The 18,209-nt window shown below is 37.9% G+C and overlaps 1 protein-coding gene across 1 annotated transcript in view; it reads right to left on the reverse strand.

Annotated features, from left to right (window-relative positions):
* The window catches only part of ERLIN1 (ER lipid raft associated 1), a 39,664-nt gene that overhangs the window by 17,609 nt on the left and 3,846 nt on the right, over positions 1-18,209 (reverse strand). The window contains exons 4-7 of the mRNA XM_069567234.1: positions 14,592-14,638; positions 13,082-13,143; positions 7,942-8,067; positions 5,836-5,909 (exon numbers count right to left, since the gene is read on the reverse strand). Of these exons, the coding sequence (XP_069423335.1) occupies positions 5,836-5,909; positions 7,942-8,067; positions 13,082-13,143; positions 14,592-14,638 (309 nt within the window). The remainder of the gene's footprint in view (positions 1-5,835; positions 5,910-7,941; positions 8,068-13,081; positions 13,144-14,591; positions 14,639-18,209) is intronic.

The raw sequence follows: 18,209 nt of genomic DNA on the forward strand, positions 1-18,209 counted from the left end.
CTTCCTAGAATCTTCCTTAGAACAAAGTCTATGTGTCTCTGCAAACATTGTTTATTACAGAGTTTCCCTAATCACAGTGTACCTTGGCATAATTATCTATGAAACAGGATAATTCTGGGGTACAAGAGCCAGGTACAAAAGCCCCTCTGTGTTCCTTGTTTCTTTTTTGTACAAAAAGGCTTTAGTCTCCTGGGCCTTTCCTGAGTTTCAAAGAACAAACTCAAGCAGTCAAGAAACAATAATTTATAAAACAGGGTCAAGGAATATATATAACAACCTGATGCATATCTCTGACTCATTCTGCAGGAACTAAGGCCCTCACCCAGGTGGAGAATGGTGACTACATGCTAAGCATGAGCACACAGACCCCAGATTGGTTGGCACAAGAAGATTGATGATTAATATTTCTGGAATATTAACCAGAAGAAAGTCATGCCTCCTAGAACCCTCACCTCAAATGTTGCCTTTAAAAACTTCCCTTAAAGCTATTGAGGAGTTTGGGTCCTCTGAGCATCAGCTGCCCACTCTCCTAGCTGGATCCTGCAACTAAACTTTTATTTTGCTGCAAACAACAATTGTCAGAGTTTGGCTTTCTGTGCTGTTGACATATAAGCGCTTACACGGCTACATCTATGTGGGAAATCCAGGTTCCAAAGGCTGATTTTTCTGTATTAAGGACCTGACCTCTCAGAAGTATTTGATTTTACTAGCTAAACGTCCTGTACCACCCTCCACCTGACTGCATGTGCGCACACACACATACACACATACCACCTTGCTGATCTGAAGTAACTTTTCCCTCTGAAAATTGGTTGAACTTTTAAGCAACAAGGCTTTTAGGCATGAAGTCTTCATTTAGGGCTTTTGAAAGAAAGCTTTTAAAACTTCTAAGCAACACAGCCTCCCCTCCATAAAAAAGCTAGATCTGTGCATAACTGAGGATGATCATAACTAAATATAAGAATTAGAGTGAAATGGAATAAGAAGCTGGGGACCATGGTAAAAAAAACCTCAGTTTTCAGGCTGAAGGTTGAAGCATGCGAGGTTATGAAGAAGAACTCAAGGACATATCCAGAAGACACAGAAAAATTCAGAACCAGAATTGGTTAGAGATACCCGATTTCCCTATGTGAGTACCAGAAAGAGAGGTGACCTCCAGTATGATTCAGAGGGAAGCAATGGCCACGTGTTTTCCTAGTCTTAAAAAGTAGCATGAAATAGAACAGTCTTTTGAAGACTTCTGTCTTACTGTGTGAGGCTGAAGAATACACTACACAGATGTCAATCTTGAGAAATCTCATAATTTTCAAATATGTGAAATATAAGCACCTATTGATATAGAGACCATGAATAATTTGCTTCATAAAGAGATTTAAGAAATAAAATGTACCCTAAAACAATGGTCAAATACACACACACAGTAAGTGAAGGGAAAAAGGCTGATGAAATGAGTGTGTCTATTGAAACTGAACCCTGGGTCATAAGCACATACTTTAAACCAAAAGCCAGCATATAATATAATCGTCGCCTTAAATAGCATAGGAAAAAAAAAAATCAAGAATTTTTTCACCACTTCAATTTGCCACAGTAGTTGTTGAAGAAGAAAAACTGCAGGGTTTCCCTAGTGGCTCAGTGGTGAAGAATCTGCCTGACAATGCAGGAGACATGTGAAATCTTCAACTAAGTCCGTGAGCCACAACTACTGAGCCTGTGCTCTAGAGCCTGGAGCCCCAGCTACTGAGCCCTCACGCTGCAACGCTGAAGCCTGCATGCTCTAGATCCCTTAATCCACAACAACAGAGGCCATGGCAATGAGAAGCCTGTGCACTACAACTAGAGAGAAGCCTCTGCTTGCCACAGCTAGACAAAGGTGCTCACAGCAATGAAGACCTAGCAAAGTCAAAAAAATAAAATTTTTAAAAAAGAAAAGAAAAAATGGGGTACAAATATAGAGAAGGGAAAAAATTAAAACACTGAATGTTACAGAGAAGGTTCACTCAACAAGTATTAATTGGGTGCCTAGTCGAACCAAGTACTGTTTGTTTCAACCACTGTGGATACAGCAGTAAACAAGGCAAGACTGTGCTCGCGGACTCTCAAGCTTTAAAAGGTCAAAAAGACAGTAAATAACAACAAAAAGCATATAAATAAACAAAATTTCAGATAGTTATTAGTGTTATGTAGAAAATTAAAATACTTGATTAGGAGGAAAGTCAACATTTTTATTTTGGCATAATTACATAGCTAAAAAAATTCTAGAGAAATTCATAAAGTTTTCATCAAGTAAAATAAATAGCTCCAGAGATCTACTGTACAGCATTGTACCTACAGTCAAAAAATGTACACTAAAAATTCTTTTTGCACACTTAAAATTTTAAGAGGGTAGATCTCAAGTTAAGTATTTTTACCACACATACACACACACACAGAAATCTAAGGAAATTAACCAAAAAAATTACTAAAGATAGTTTATTCAGCAAATCTGTGGATATACAATAAAGTCATCAAGAATTGTTTGCATTCCTCAATGTTTAGACTACATATTTAATAGCATTCAGTTCAGTTCAGCAGCTCAGTTGTGTCCGACTCTTTGAGACCCCATGAATCGAGCACGCCAGGCCTCCCTGTCCATCACCAACTCCCAGAGTTTACCCAAACTCATGTCCATCGAGTCGGTGATGCCATCCAGCCATCTCATCCTCTGTTGTCCCCTTCTCCTCCTGCCCCCAATCCCTCCCAGCATCAGAGTCTTTTCCAATGAGTCAGCTCTTCGCATGAGGTGGCCAAAGTACTGGAGTAAAGATAGGACTTGGTTTAAGGAGGCGGCAGAGATGTTGTAGGTGGATTTGGTAGAATCAGCAGGATCCAGGGACTAGATGTTAAGGGCAAGAGGGTTGTCAAAGATGCCTCCCATACATTTAGACTGGCCTGAGGCTAAGAGGGAACCATTTACTAACTAGAAGAAAAAAACAGGAGAGAAGCAGATTGGATGGGAAAAGATGAAAGACTCAGTAACTAATGAAAGAACAGGAAACAGAAAAAGCAATGGAACAGAACAATGTCCAAAAAACGACTTTACCATATAACAAAATTTAGCATACGATACAAACAAGGAAGACAGAAGGGCATAAATTATTCAATAATTACTGTTGTTAATAACTGGGCGAGGGACTGGAGTCCAACCTCACAACTAAAAATGAATTCCAGATGAATTAAAATTTTAAACCTAAAAGTACAACTATAAAAGTAGAGAAAAAAATTAATTTCTGATTTTATTTAGATTTTTATATTTTAAAATTGGTGAAAAGCTCTTAAAAGCATGCTGCTGCTGCTAAGTTGCTTCAGTCGTGTCTGACTCTGCACGACCCCATAGACGGCAGCCCACCAGGCTCCGCCATCCCTGGGATTCTCCAGGCAAGAACACTGGAGTGGGTTGCCATTTCCTTCTCCAATGCATGAAAGTGAGTATTTAAGAGTTGCCACAATTAACGTATCAAAAATAGTTTAAGTCAATGAGAAAAACAGATAAAAACCAAAAAGTGAGCAAACACACATCTGAGTATATTCAATAACTAACACAAAATACCATACACATTTTCTCCAACAGGATTTAGAGACATGTATCTGTTAATTATTTGGGTACAGTCACACAATCAAATGTATAGAAAACAACAGCTGATGAACACTGCTGATGAAAGAACGCAAGATGCTAAAATTTTTCCGAAATGCAGTTTGGCAATATATACCAAAACGTCCCCATACAGGGCATACACTTTGACTCATCAATCCTACAATTAAAAATTTATCCTGGACTTTCCTGGTGGCACAGTGGGAAAGAATCCGCCTGTCAATGCAGGGAACACTGGTTGGATCCCTGGTCTGGGAAGATTCCCCATGCTGCAGAGCAATTAGGCCTGGGGGCCACAGCTATTGAGCCGGCAAGCCCTAGAGCCTGTGCTCCACAACAAGAGAAGCCACTGCAATGAGAAGCCCACACACCGCAACCAAGAGCAGTCCCGGCTCACTGCAACTTGAGAAAGTCCTTGCAAAGAAATGAAGACCCAGCACAGCTTAGTCATCACAACATGTACATAACAGTAAAAACTGAAAGCCACAGGGATTAAATTAAAAGGTTAAAAGTGATGATGTAGCGAATCTTACTTCTGACTTGAAAAGATGCTTACATATTGTTGGTGAAAAAAATGGTTAGGGTATGGTTCCATTTTAGTCCAACACTGGGGCAAAGAATATGAATAGGCAATGGACAGAGAAGTGCAAATGGACAAAAATTAAATAAAAAGATGTCAACCTCATTAACAACTAATGAAATGCAAATCAAAGAGTGATATTCAATAACTTCACATGTATCCATGCATCAAAAATCAGCATGTCTGACTGCTTCACATGTTGACGAGGTTGTGGAGAAACAAGTATTCACAAATACTGCTGGTAAGAATGCAGATTTATATAGCCACTTTGAAAGATAAATTGTACATACAAGGAGATGTGTCAGGAATATTCACTACACTATTGTTTATTAAAGGCAAATTGGAAACAATAGGGAAATAGTTATGTAATATAAGGCAAGGAACTATAAGGGGTTGTAAAGAAGAATGAGCTAGATCTCCTAGTAACAACTTGAGCAGAATGTAGGAATCTGTGACATTCACATTACCTTTAAAATTGAAAAGCTACTCCAGAACAACCAAAAGGGTTTTACAAAGTTAGCTTGGACATTTCAAGAGACCCTGTAACTTGGGCAGCTTCCCCTCAGGCAGCCAGCAGAGAGAACGACACAGCAAGGGGGAGAACAAGGGAGATAATACCCTCGGACTTGTTTATGAGATTGCGCCTGACCACTCAGAGTGAATGCACACTTCTCAGAAGCAGTATCATCTAGAAACCGAGGAGGCATATTACAGAAGTCCTATTCACCACTTCTCTGATAATCCAGATCCAGAGTCACTGCTTTCCAATGTTACTGAGCATTTCTACAGCAGAAAAGCCATCTTACAATGACACCCACAATAAAACCTACCCCACACACTTACATCAAACAAGTTTCACAGGATGATACTTAAAACTTACTACAAGCCATGTGCCTGGGTTTCTTTTCCTTCAATTCCATTTTAAATAAGGCTAGTCATAACCCACTAAAAGTGATTTTAGAACCTAATAATGGATTTCAACCCACTCTGAAAAAATACTGACCCCAAAAAGCAGTTTTTCTCACTATTCTATCTCCCAATGCCACTTCCACCATCACACCACCACTAAATTCATCTGTTACCTTGCTTTTACTCAGGTCAGTCCATCTACTTGAAATACCTTCCTTATTCCTTTCCCTCATATAAATCCTATTAATTCTTCTAAATCTATCAAAATTCCAAGCCAGTTATTTCCAGGCAGACTTTCTTGAAATGTTCTTTTAACTCTTAGAGCAACAGTCATCCAGTCAATTCATCTGTCAATGAATACTTTGGGATATCTACTTTGTCTGGAATTATTGTTCAAAATTTATACTTGAAATTCTTTTTCATAATCTTACTGACGGCAAGCATCAGTCTTACACTGACTTAATACTATTACTGTATCTTAATAATGCCTCACACATAGCAGTATACAGATTTTATTTCCTGTAAGAACCTCAGCTTATCTGTTCCAAGAGTTCAGAAAAAAATGCTACCCATAACTTAAAGTTAAACTGAGAAAGATAGACTATAAATTACCAAAGCACTTCAGTTAAATAACTATTGAATAAACAGCCCTATTCAAGGACAATTAAATTCAAAGCTCTCAAAATTCCCAAAGAATTTCCCTAGGAGAAGGGCTTACCTGTATGGTGAGGCCTGGGGCCATGACGTTTAAGTCTTTCTGCAGAGCTTGCTTGAGGTTTTCATCTATTTGATCTGTTTTTGAAGCCAAGAACAAGAGCTCTCATGACACTCAAAAAAAACAGTCTTAACACTATGCTAGCAATAAAACAAAACTAATCATTATTAGATCTAAAGTTTCCATGGTATTATTCTTTCATAGAGCTTGAACCATGTCACACACATATGAAAACAAATAAATATATATACAAATGAGAAAAAGTGTGAGGAATTACTGGACAAAGAAATTGAGGAAAGACAACAAGCAGCCATTGATGTTTATCTAATAAATGGAGGATCTAGGTTTCTAATGTCTTAATTCAGTATTGTGACTTAATATGTGTCTTGGTTCTCTGAAATAAAAAAAAAATTTCTATCTTTAGTCAATCTGTATCCAAATTCTCAAATAACTAAATTTCATTTCTATGGAACTCAGCTGATTATTTTAGATTTAGAGAGAGGGAGGGAGGGGGAAAGCCTCACGAGAAAGTTCTTCAAGCATACAAGAATAAAGATGTCACTTCATTTGACTTTATAATTCACAAATTTTTCTATCCACCTCATCAGTACTTTCCCCATTACTAAACAACCAGTAGTGTGACAAGAAAAGGCAAAATTTTCTCAAACATCATTCCAATAGTTTGTAATCATCAACGAGGAATCAACTGATAGATTTCTACACTGATAAACCATTTCTATATCTGCCTCTAAGAAATTCACTAATAATTCCAGGAGAGAGAAGTAGGCAGCCAATAGCAGCAACCCAACCCCTGGCCAGAACTTTCACTATCACAAATGAAAAGTAACTTGTACATAAGAGAATTAGCATAGCAAGCTTGAAAACTACTATCCTAGCAAGGCCTATTTGCAGTTTGGTCTCTGACTGTCACCTGGGGTTGTGGATGTGGAGAGCATTTCATTTCCACAATCCCCAGAACTGGGAAGAATGACTTCACTGTGCCTAAATTGTTTATTCAAACAATGTATTTTATGCTGAGCATCTACTTTCCTTCTGGAAATATGGGATATTGGTATTGATACATGCTAGGCAGAGGGTACCTACATGAACAACTTCCAGAAAAAATTCTGGGCAGAAAGTCTCTAATGAGCTTCTCCAGTAGACAACATCTCACATGTGTTGCCACATTTCAAGGCTGGAGTAATCAAGTGTATCCTCCATGACTCCACTGGAGAAGACTCTTGCAAGCTTGTGCCTGATTTTCTTCAGACTTCACCATGTGCCTTTTCCTTTTGCGATTTTGCTCTGTATCTTTTTGCTGTAGTACATCTCAGCTGTGAGTATAATTATATGGAGTCCTGCTAGTCCTCATCAAATGTGGAGGTGAGTCTTGGGAAACTGCAAGACCCAGGTTCTAAATTCCCCCAATTATCTATTAAAAGAGCAACAAAGCTGGGCTTCCCTGGTAGCTCAGCTGGTAAACAATCCACCTGCAACGCAGGAGACCCTGTTTTGATTTCTGGGTCAGGAAGATCCTCTGGAGAAGGGACAGGCTACCCACAGTATTCTTAGGCTTCCCTGGTGGTTCAGACGGTAAAGAATCTGCTTGCACTGCAGGAAGCACAAGTTTGATCCCGGGTTGGGAAGATCCCCTGGAGGAGGGCATGGCAACCCACTCCAGTATTCTTGCCTGGAGAATTCCATGGACAGAGAAGCCTGCTGGGCTACAGTCCATGGGGTCCCATAGAGTCAGACGCAACTGAAGAGACCGAGAGCGCACAAGCAAAGCTAATTTTTAGTAAATTATCATGGCATAAATAGAATATTGTAAGAAATAAATCTTTTTCCAATCTGTACCAAGTTATACACTATACATTTCAGAAAATGGTTATCATTTTTAAAGTATCTTAAGTAACAATTTGCTTAATTTAAGCAATTTTAAGCAAAGAAATTTTCAACTTAAGATAAAGAATGTTTTAAACACAACTGCTTTATTATAAATTCAGAAGAAATGCACAAATAACACATTACTAATATTATAGCCTTCACAAACAAGTTGAACAAGATTTCTAATTGGTTATTCATATATTTAAAACAAATAAGACTCACCAAACAGTTCAATGTAAACTTCTTGAAGTGTATGGGCACTGCAAAACTGGTTCAGTTCATGGTGGATTTTATTGAAGATTAAGGTCTTGTCATAATCTGCAGTGTAGTTCTTCACGATATCAAACACTGGAAGAAAGGTACAATTCATGTTTACCTGTGTATCCTCTAATTCAGCCAAGGTAAAAGTTAGTTATAAAATATACACAAGAAGTGCCAATGAAACTGCGAAAACATGGAACACAACTCTAAGCCTTGATGTGTTCCTTAATGTGCTTAATATTCCACATATTATTGCATTTGCAATTCTAGTAAGCAAACTTTGAGTTCCATACTAAGGAGAGTGTATATTATCTTGAAGGTAATAAGGAAAGTTTTTGAATAAGGGCATGACACTATCAGACTGTACTTTGGCAGCAGAGTGAAAAATGAACTGTAAGGCATAGAAATCAGAGGCAGGGCAAGTATAAAGAAGCAATGATTGAAAAGCAAAAGTTTAGATAAATAGAACCTGAACTAATTGAAGAACAGTGGAAATGAAAGAGGGAAGTAGCTCCAAAAGGCCATTTTCAAAAAGGCAGTTTTCAAAGGTTGAGGGAAAAAAAAAGATGCTAGGCTAGAAGGGAAGGATGCTAACATTTCTGGGCCAGGCTTTATGTCCGGCAATTTATATACTTCCTTAACATACAATTCTCACAAAAAATCTCCTAATTTTGCATAATATGAAACTGAGAAACAGAAATTTCAGAAATGTGCCTAAGGGTATCATACTATACCGTGCCAGAACCTATGCCCTACTTATTAAAACATGCTGCTTTCTCCCTTCAAATCCAAGACGTGCTCTACTGGCCTTCCTATGGAGAAAACTAGAACTAGACTGCAGATCACAAACCAGTCATCAAATAACACTCAGTGGCTAATTAATTCTCTTGGTCATTTACAAATGAGTCAGTGATGCAACAGTTTCCTCTTTATCTCTCGCCAGAAAACAAGCAATATCTCCCCTTCTTCTGTTTTTTCCAATCATAGTCCATTCCACTGATCTGTGACCAGGACAAGTGAGAAAGTGAAGTGAACGTGTTAAGTTGCTTAGTCACGTCTGACTTTTTGCGACCCCATGGACTATAGCCCTCCAGACTCCTCTGTTCATGGAATTTTCCAAGCAAGAATACTGGAGTGGGGTGCCATTCCCTTCTACAGGGGATATTCCCGACCCAGGAATTGAACCTGAGTCTCCTGCATTGCAGGCAGATTCTTTACCATCTGAGCCTCCAGGAACACCCCTGTGACCAGGGAAACTAGATTATAAAAGACAGGAAAATACTTAGTTGCTGAAAAATATAATCCAAATCCACTTGATAGTAACAGAGCTTGCTCTCTGTTCTGAAATTCTTTTGCTATTTGTGCCTGTACCAGTGACATGAAATTCAGCAAGACCTTACATTCCTCTCTCTCTCTCTCTCTCTCTCTATATATATATATATATATATATTTTTTTTTTAGGTCAGTATCATGCCTTCTCAAGTGAAGGAAAAAAAAAACAAAACCCTTAAGGCAAAGGTCTAACTTCATGTTTTTTAATTATTTTTGCTGAACACAGTATCCTGACATTGTATGTGTGCAAATTTTAGTAAGGATAATTATTAATAAGTAATACTTAATAAGGAAAAGTATTACTACTTAGTAATAGGTAATAAGGATAATGACAGATTTTTTAAAAAAATTTATTACAGTATAGTTGATTTATAATGTATTAATTTCTACTCTACAGCAAAGTGATTCAGTTATACATAAATACACATTCTTTTTCATCTTTTCTTTATGATTTATCACATGATAGTGAATATAGTTCCCTGCGCTGTACAGTGGGGTCATGCTGCTTATCCGTCCTTTATATAACAGTTTGCATCTAATTCCAAACTCCCAACCCACCCTCCCCCAAGGCAACCATAAATCTGTTGTTTCATAATTTGTGTCATATTTTAGATTTCACATGTAATTGGTATCATACCATTATTTGTCTTTCTGACTTTACTATGATATTCTCTAATCCATCCATGCTGCTGCAAACTGGCATTATATCATTCTTTCTTATGCTGCATAGTGTTCTATTATATGTATGCACCACATCTTTTTTAATCCATTCATCTGTTGATGGACATTTAGGTTGTTTCCATGTCTTGGCTATAGTCAATGGTGCTACAATGAACACTGGGGTGCGTATCTTTTCAAATTATAATTTGTCTACGTACATGCCCAGGAGTAGGATTGCTGGATCATATGACAGCTTTATTTCTGGTCTTTTGAGGAATCTCCGTATTGTTTTCCATAGGGGCTGCACAGAGTTACATTCCTACCAACAGCATAGGAGGGTTTCCTTTTCTCTACACCCTCTGCAGCATGTTATTTATAAGACTTTTATTTTTATTTTTATTTTTTAAATTTTAAAATCTTTAATTCTTACATGCATTCCCAAACATGAACCCCCCTCCCACCTCCCTCCCCAGAACATCTTTCTGGGTCATCCCCATGCACCAGCCCCAAGCATGCTGCATCCTGCGTCAGACATAGACTGGCGATTCAATTCACATGATAGTATACATGTTAGAATGTCATTCTCCCAAATCATCCCACCCTCTTCCTCTCCCTCTGAGTCCAAAAGTCCATTATACACATCTGTGTCTCTTTCCCTGTCTTGCATACAGGGTCATCATTGCCATCTTCCTAAATTCCATATATATGTGTTAGTATACTGTATTGGTGTTTTTCTTTCTGGCTTACTTCACTCTGTATAATCGGCTCCAGTTTCATCCATCTCATCAGAACTGATTCAAATGAATTCTTTTTAACGGCTGAGTAATACTCCATTGTGTATATGTACCACAGCTTTCTTATCCATTCATCTGCTGATGGACATCTAGGTTGTTTCCATGTCCTGGCTATTATAAACAGTGCTGCGATGAACATTGGGGTACATGTGTCTCTTTCAATTCTGGTTTCCTCGGTGTGTATGCCCAGAAGTGGGATTGCTGGGTCATAAGGTAGTTCTATTTGCAATTTTTTAAGGAATCTCCACACTGTTCTCCATAGTGGCTGTACTAGTTTGCATTCCCACCAACAGTGTAGGAGGGTTCCCTTTTCTCCACACCCTCTCCAGCATTTATTGCTTGCAGATTTTTGGATCGCAGCCATTCTGACTGGTGTGAAGTGGTACCTCATTGTGGTTTTGATTTGCATTTCTCTAATAATGAGTGATGTTGAGCATCTTTTCATGTGTTTGTTAGCCATCCGTATGTCTTCTTTGGAGAAATGTCTATTTAGTTCTTTGGCCCATTTTTTGATTGGGTCGTTTATTTTTCTGGAGTTGAGCTGCAGAAGTTGCTTGTATATTTTTGAGATTAGTTGTTTGTCAGTTGCTTCATTTGCTATTATTTTCTCCCATTCAGATGGCTGTCTTTTCACCTTGCTTATATTTTCCTTTGTTGTGCAGAAGCTTTTAATTTTAATTAGATCCCATTTGTTTATTTTTGCTTTTATTTCCAGAATTCTGGGAGGTGGATCATAGAGGATCCTGCTGTGATTTATGTCTGAGAGTGTTTTGCCTATGTTCTCCTCTAGGAGTTTTATAGTTTCTGATCTTACATTTAGATCTTTAATCCATTTTGAGTTTATTTTTGTGTGCGGTGTTAGAAAGTGATCTAGTTTCATTCTTTTACAAGTGGTTGACCAGTTTTCCCAGCACCACTTGTTAAAGAGATTGTCTTTACTCCATTGTATATTCTTGCCTCCTTTGTCAAAGATAAGGTGTCCATATGTGTGTGGATTTATCTCTAGGCTTTCTATTTTGTTCCATTGATCTATATGTCTGTCTTTGTGCCTGTACCTTTATAAGACTTTTAAACGATGGACATTCTGATCAGTGTGAGGTGGTACCTCATTGTAGTTTTGATTTGCAGTTCTCAAATAATTAGTGATGTTGAGCATCTTTTCACGTGCCTATTGAGCATCTGCATGCCTTTTTTTTGGAGAAATAACTTATATGTTTTCTGAAAGCAGCAGATCTTTTGATTCAAAGTAAAGTCTCAAAGACACCCATGTATACCCATGGTCATAGCAGCATTATTCATAATAGCTAAAACATGGAAGTAACCTAACTGTCCATCAACGGATGAATGGATATAGTGGAATACTATTCAGCCTTAAAAGAAAGGAAATTCTGACATGCTGCTACACAGATGAACCCTGAGGACATTATGTTAAGTGTTAAATAAGCCAGTACAAAAAGACAAACACTGCATGATTCCATTTATGAGGTACCTAAGAGTAGTCAAACTCATAGAGACAGAAAGTACACAGAAACGTTAGAAAGACAGAAACAGTGGTTGCCAGGGGCTGGGAGGGGGGCGGATGAGAGTCACTGTTTACTGGGAAGACAGTTTCCGTTTCACAAGATGGAAATGAGTTACAGAGATGGATGTTGGTGATGACTGCGTAACTGTGAATGCATTTAATGCCCACTGAATATTTAAAAGTGATAAAGATGGCAAATTCTGTTATATTTTATCAAAATTTTAAAAAAAAATGGGAAAAAAAAATCAGACATTAAAAAGAAGGCCAATCTTACTTCAGAAACTCGCATTCAGTTTTTTTATTTGAACAGTACTCCATCTCTGGGGGTTTTCATCTATTACCAAGAAAATATTTTCCCCACACTGAGGACTTTCAGATTGCAAGTTATAGCAAATCTCAGCTAAAAAAGATTTTTTGGTGGTCACAAATCAATGTGGTCAAGGAACTGATCAGTTATAGACTTTAAATGTGTAAGGAAATTATTTTTCATCCTGATTGGGTGAAATGCCACTTTCTAGGAATTCTATTAATAATCAATGACTATCTTGCTAAATACACTCAATTCAGAGTATCCCATACAGTTGCAGAAAGTTAACTCTGTCCAGGATTTGTGATCTATCACTATCACCATTCCCTAAGAATGGAAAATATTCCAATGATTATTTTATATAGAGAGAGATAAAAAATGAATGAAGTCATAAAACTTTCCTTAGGGAATCTCTTATTCTTCAGGGACTCTCTCAGTTACAGAATACTCTGATTATAACTCTAACAGAATAGATGGGTACCATACCTGCACAAGGGGCCAACATATTAACCACTTCTATTCGGTCAATATAGATCATGACCCCACCACTAAAAACAGAGAAATGGAAAAATGTGAGCCAAATACAAACTATTAGAGTCCCAGATTAATCCCACATCATCCAACAAACCCCACATGATAGAAATTTAGAAGTAAAATCTAAAGATATATTACTGATTAAAACGACCTCATTAATCACTACTCAAATGACCCCTATACACACTCACCTGGTTCCTCTCATAACCAAAGGCTCTCCTTTGTAAATGCTGTTATCAGATGAGCTCACAGGAAGACTGGACCTAAAACCTAGAGCTGCTTAGCACTCTGCCCTTATTAACTGAAGCCAACAGCTAAAGCAGTGCATTCCTCAAACTTCTCCAACAAGGAACCAGATAAAATGGTTTCCCAAGAGGTACAGAGGTCAGCCATGAACTAAAATTCTTTTGATTTCCTGCCCTATCTTAATCTACTTTTCATCTGTATTTACTCTAATATGAAAAAAAAAACTTCCCCCCAAAATGTGAAGTAAAATTGACACTCCAGAAAGATAGCTCTTGTTAATTAATGGTTTCCTATACTTCCTGGCCTACCAGCACACATCCTGAAGGACATGTGAACCTCAGTTTAAGAAACCTGAAGTTAAGAGATTTTGAAACTATACAATTAAGCCCTTCTATCAACTTACAATAATATTTTTTTCTGATAAAAAAGCATAATACCTGCTCACAGGCAAAAAATCTGACAAACATAGAAAAGCATGAAGATAAAAATAAAATTTACCCAATATCTCATCAGCTGTCAATTTTGAGTCATCTCTGAAGGGAATCCATAAAAGAGAGTTACAGCTAGACCTAGAGAGAACTTGGCATCAAATGCCTCAACTTAAAACAGAGAGAATCTGCTCCCTCTTTAAAAGCATTCCTGTCCTTCCATAGATGTCAACGCCTCTTTTATAGGCTTTAAAAGTGATATATTAATCATTTAAAATACAGAATTTAAAACATACTTTGAGTTTTATACTCTTCCTTTGATACAATGCAATGTACTGATTATCCTCTTTGGGCCCTGCCTGTCTTTCCTGCCCCAAAATTCTTTAGGGCAGTGATTTTCTAAACATGGTCTTTGGACCAGCAGTATTAGCATCACCTGGGAACTTCTGCTAGCAATGCAAATTCTTGGGTCTCATTACAGACCTACTAAATCAGAAACTCTAAATTAGATGGCATTTAATACTATACTTGATATGGTGAGCTAATTCCATTTTATTTATTTATTTATTTTTTGCTAATTCCATTTTAAACTGTTACTATCAGTTTAAAATGACTCCTAAGATAGAAAGCTCCTATTTGGAGGCAGGGCTTTTCTCAAATAACGCTCAGAAGAGAAATTTCCCTGGGTTACTATCACGCCTATCTGAAAGATGTTTAAGTGACTACGGCTTATGAACAGAAACTACATCTGAATCAAAGGGACCCTGGTAAGCAAGGGGAACGCTTACCTTGTTCCACAAGGCACATTTTTAACTTCATCAGTTTGTAGTGTTGTCTGGGGAGGAAAAAATATCTCATCAATACTCAGCACACATATCATCAAGAACAACCCACTCCAGTGTTACTGCCTGGAGAATCCCAGGGACGGGGGAGCCTGGTGGGCTGCCGTCTATGGGGTCGCACAGAGTCGGACATGACTGAAGTGACTTAGCAGGAGCAGCAGTGTTAAAGGAAAATCTCTATAGAACTGCTAAGAGATAAGTACAAGAGAACTCCATTACAATTTTAGTCCCCTAAATTTCCTTTTGTATCCTCATTGTTCAGTCGCTAAGTTGTGTCTGACTCGTTGCAACCCCATGGACCTCAGCATGCAAGGCTTTCCTGTTCTACACTATCTCTCGGAGTTTGCTCAAACTCATGTCCATTGAGTCAGTGATGCCATCCAACCGTTTCCTCCTGTCATCCCCTTCTCCACCTGCCCTCAATCGTTCCCAGCATCAGGGTCTTTTTCAATGAGTCAGCTCTTTGTATCAGGTGGCCAAAGTATTGGAGCTTCAGCATCAGTCCTTCCAATGAATATTCAGGGTTTTCTTACAGGAGTGGTTTGATCTCCTTGCTGTCCAAGGACTCTCAAGAATCTTTTCCAGCACCACAGTTCAAAACCATCAATTCTTCAGCACTCAGCCTTCTTTATGGTCCAACTCTCACATCCATATGTGACTAGAAAAACCGTAACTTTGACTATACGGATCTTTGCTGGCAAAGTAATGTCTCTTGCTTTCTAACATGCTGCCTAGGTTTGTCATAGATTTTTGCATCCAAACAGACACAAAAGACCAGAAACAAAATATTTTATAGTTAATGTTTGAGTCAAGACTCACCAGGGAAAAAGTTTCAATGTTCAATCTCTCAATCAGAGTCCTTTATTTGCCTTGCCTATACATTATTTGCCTGGGGTTGGCCTGGGATTACAAACTACATGGAATACCCACAAGGATACTATTGCTAGGCCTTGTGTTTTGAACTCTGATTCCACTGCTAATTATTAATGTTTACAATGAAGGTAAAAGATAACTATTATATGCATACAAGTAGGCCTTTGAACTCAACAGCAACCTCTTCCTCTGAAGCTGTAAGCAGTATTCTAGGTCAGGTCCTAGTGACCTCTCAGATGGTCTCTTCAATTTCCTTTTTAATAGAACTGCCACCATCAGCAGTGCTTCCTCCTAGTGAACCAACAATATGGTACTTTATTACCCTACCCCTGTCATAACTTGATTTGGATTTGGAATGACTCCCTATTGCACTGGAAGGCATCCAACAGGTGAGCACATAATGAGTGTATCCTGGACACAATGCACTGTATTAAGCCCACAGCAACAGAGCACTTGACAGAATACAAAGGAGAAAGGAAGCATGGCCCCTGTTTCCAAAGAGCTCACAATCCAACACAGGAGAGAAAATCCTTACATAGCAATCCATAACAGATACAAATTAGGTATTAACTGGCAGAATTAAGTAACCAGTCACACAAACTGTGTGTATAGGTTTCAGGAAGCAGTTGGCTTCTCTGGAGTAGGAAGGGCAATATAGATGAGGTGAGGCTCTGAGAAGAGAACATGATGATGTTAGGGAGAGGGCCGTGAATATTGGCTGGGGGCGGGGGGTGGCTTGTGCTTTCCCTAATCCATCCTATAAACAGCCACAAAATGAACCTTTCAAAAATATGACTTTTTCTTCATTCCTTTGCTTATGTGTGATGTGGTTCTCATTACCTATCACATCCGCAGGCAAGAACACCAGCTGGGAAGCTAAAGTAGTAATTTATTTAGATTAACGTAGAAAAAGCCATGGAAACTGAAAGCTGTCAACCCAGGAGACTTAACAGAGGAGTTTGATAACTAGTTGCATATAAAATTCCAGGAGAGGAAAGAATAGACTATGAATTTTGGGGTTAAAAGGGTGATAATAAACATTAGTGACAGGTTCTGAGTAGAGAGTGAAGCTGATAAGATGAGCTCAGTTTATTCCCTTCAAAACATTAACCAAATTAGACTTCCATATCAACTTTACATATACATTTCTATCTAAATCTAAAGGATAGTCTTCAATTTTCAAACCAGGAACCAGCAAAGAGTTCAAAGGTTAAATCTTCAATTTAACATCCTATTTTCATGTACTTTTTTACTTCTTTTATATTATCTCAAAAACCATTTTCCCAGTATAAATATTTCAAAAGTCTTTGGTTTTGTTATATATATTTTAAAGGCTAAAAGTCTTCATATTTTTCTAAACATTTTTTTTCTTACATCATATATGGGGATATCATATTTCCCCAAGATGGTTCTTAAATATTCCTATCAAATGCCAAATCTGTTAAGCCATTTGTTTATATAACCTATGTCCTCTAATGTGTTCCAAAAATTCCTAAAAATGTTTCTACATCTCATTCCTATGAAAACAACTTCTTAAGAGGGTTTTATTAATATAATTCTTTCCTAGAACACTGCTGTTTCACATATAAAGACCATTTCCATTTAGTCAAACTGACTCCAACATTTAATATTTTGTAGATACAAAGTAATTAGTTCACAAAAATCTTTTTATAAATTTCATTTTCATTTCTTATGATAGTTTATCACTCTATATGTGAATGTCTGTATATATAAATATTTATATGTAAATATATACACACATCCTGTATTTATCTCTTTTATATAAAAGTCATCAGTATGACTCAACATACTAATCTCCAAGAAGGCAGAGACAGACATGCCTGGCACTGAACAAAATCTAAAAAAAAGCCCCTGATCTCTAAGCATCTGATGAAGCCATTGACAACATCACTATAGACCATTTAGGCTGTTGACTCTGGCTGTTGTTCAATCGCTAAGTCATATCTGACTCTTTCGACTCCATGGACTGCAGCATGCCAGGATTCCCTGTCCTTTACTGTCTCCTGGGGTTTGCTCAAATTGAGTCAGTAATGTTCAATTACATCTCCTCCTGTTGCCCTCTTCTTGTGTGGCCTTCGATGTTTCCCAGCATCAGGGTCTTTTCAAACGAGTTGTCTCTTCACATCACGTGGCCCATGTATTAAAGTTTCAGCATCAGTCCTTCCAATGAATATTCAGGATTGATTTCTTTTAGGATTGACTGGTTTGATCTCCTTACAGTCCAAGGAACTCTCAAGAGTCTTCCCCAGCACCACAATTCGAAAGCATCAATTCTTTAGCACTCAGCCTTCCATATGGTCCAATTCTCACATCCACACATGATTAACGGAAAAACCACAGCTTTGACTATATAAACATTTGTTGGCCAAATGAGGTCTTTGCTTTTTAGCATACTGTCTAGGTTTGTCAGCTTTCCTTTCAAACAGCAAGTGTCTTTTAACTTCACGGCTGCAGTCACTATCTACAGTGATTCTGGAGCCCAAGAAAATAAAATCTGTCACACTTCCACTTTTTCCCCTTCTATTTGCCACGAAGTGATGGGACCAGATGCTATGATCTTAGTTTTTCAAATGTTGAGCTTTAAGCTGTTGGTAGGTTCAAAAACCTCTTGATTCAGAGAACTAACTGGAGTCTAGAATGGTTAGGTAATTTCTGCAAAGTCACGTAACC

This window comes from Ovis canadensis, chromosome 22 (genome assembly GCF_042477335.2).
Source record: "Ovis canadensis isolate MfBH-ARS-UI-01 breed Bighorn chromosome 22, ARS-UI_OviCan_v2, whole genome shotgun sequence".
NCBI lineage: Eukaryota > Metazoa > Chordata > Mammalia > Artiodactyla > Bovidae > Ovis > Ovis canadensis.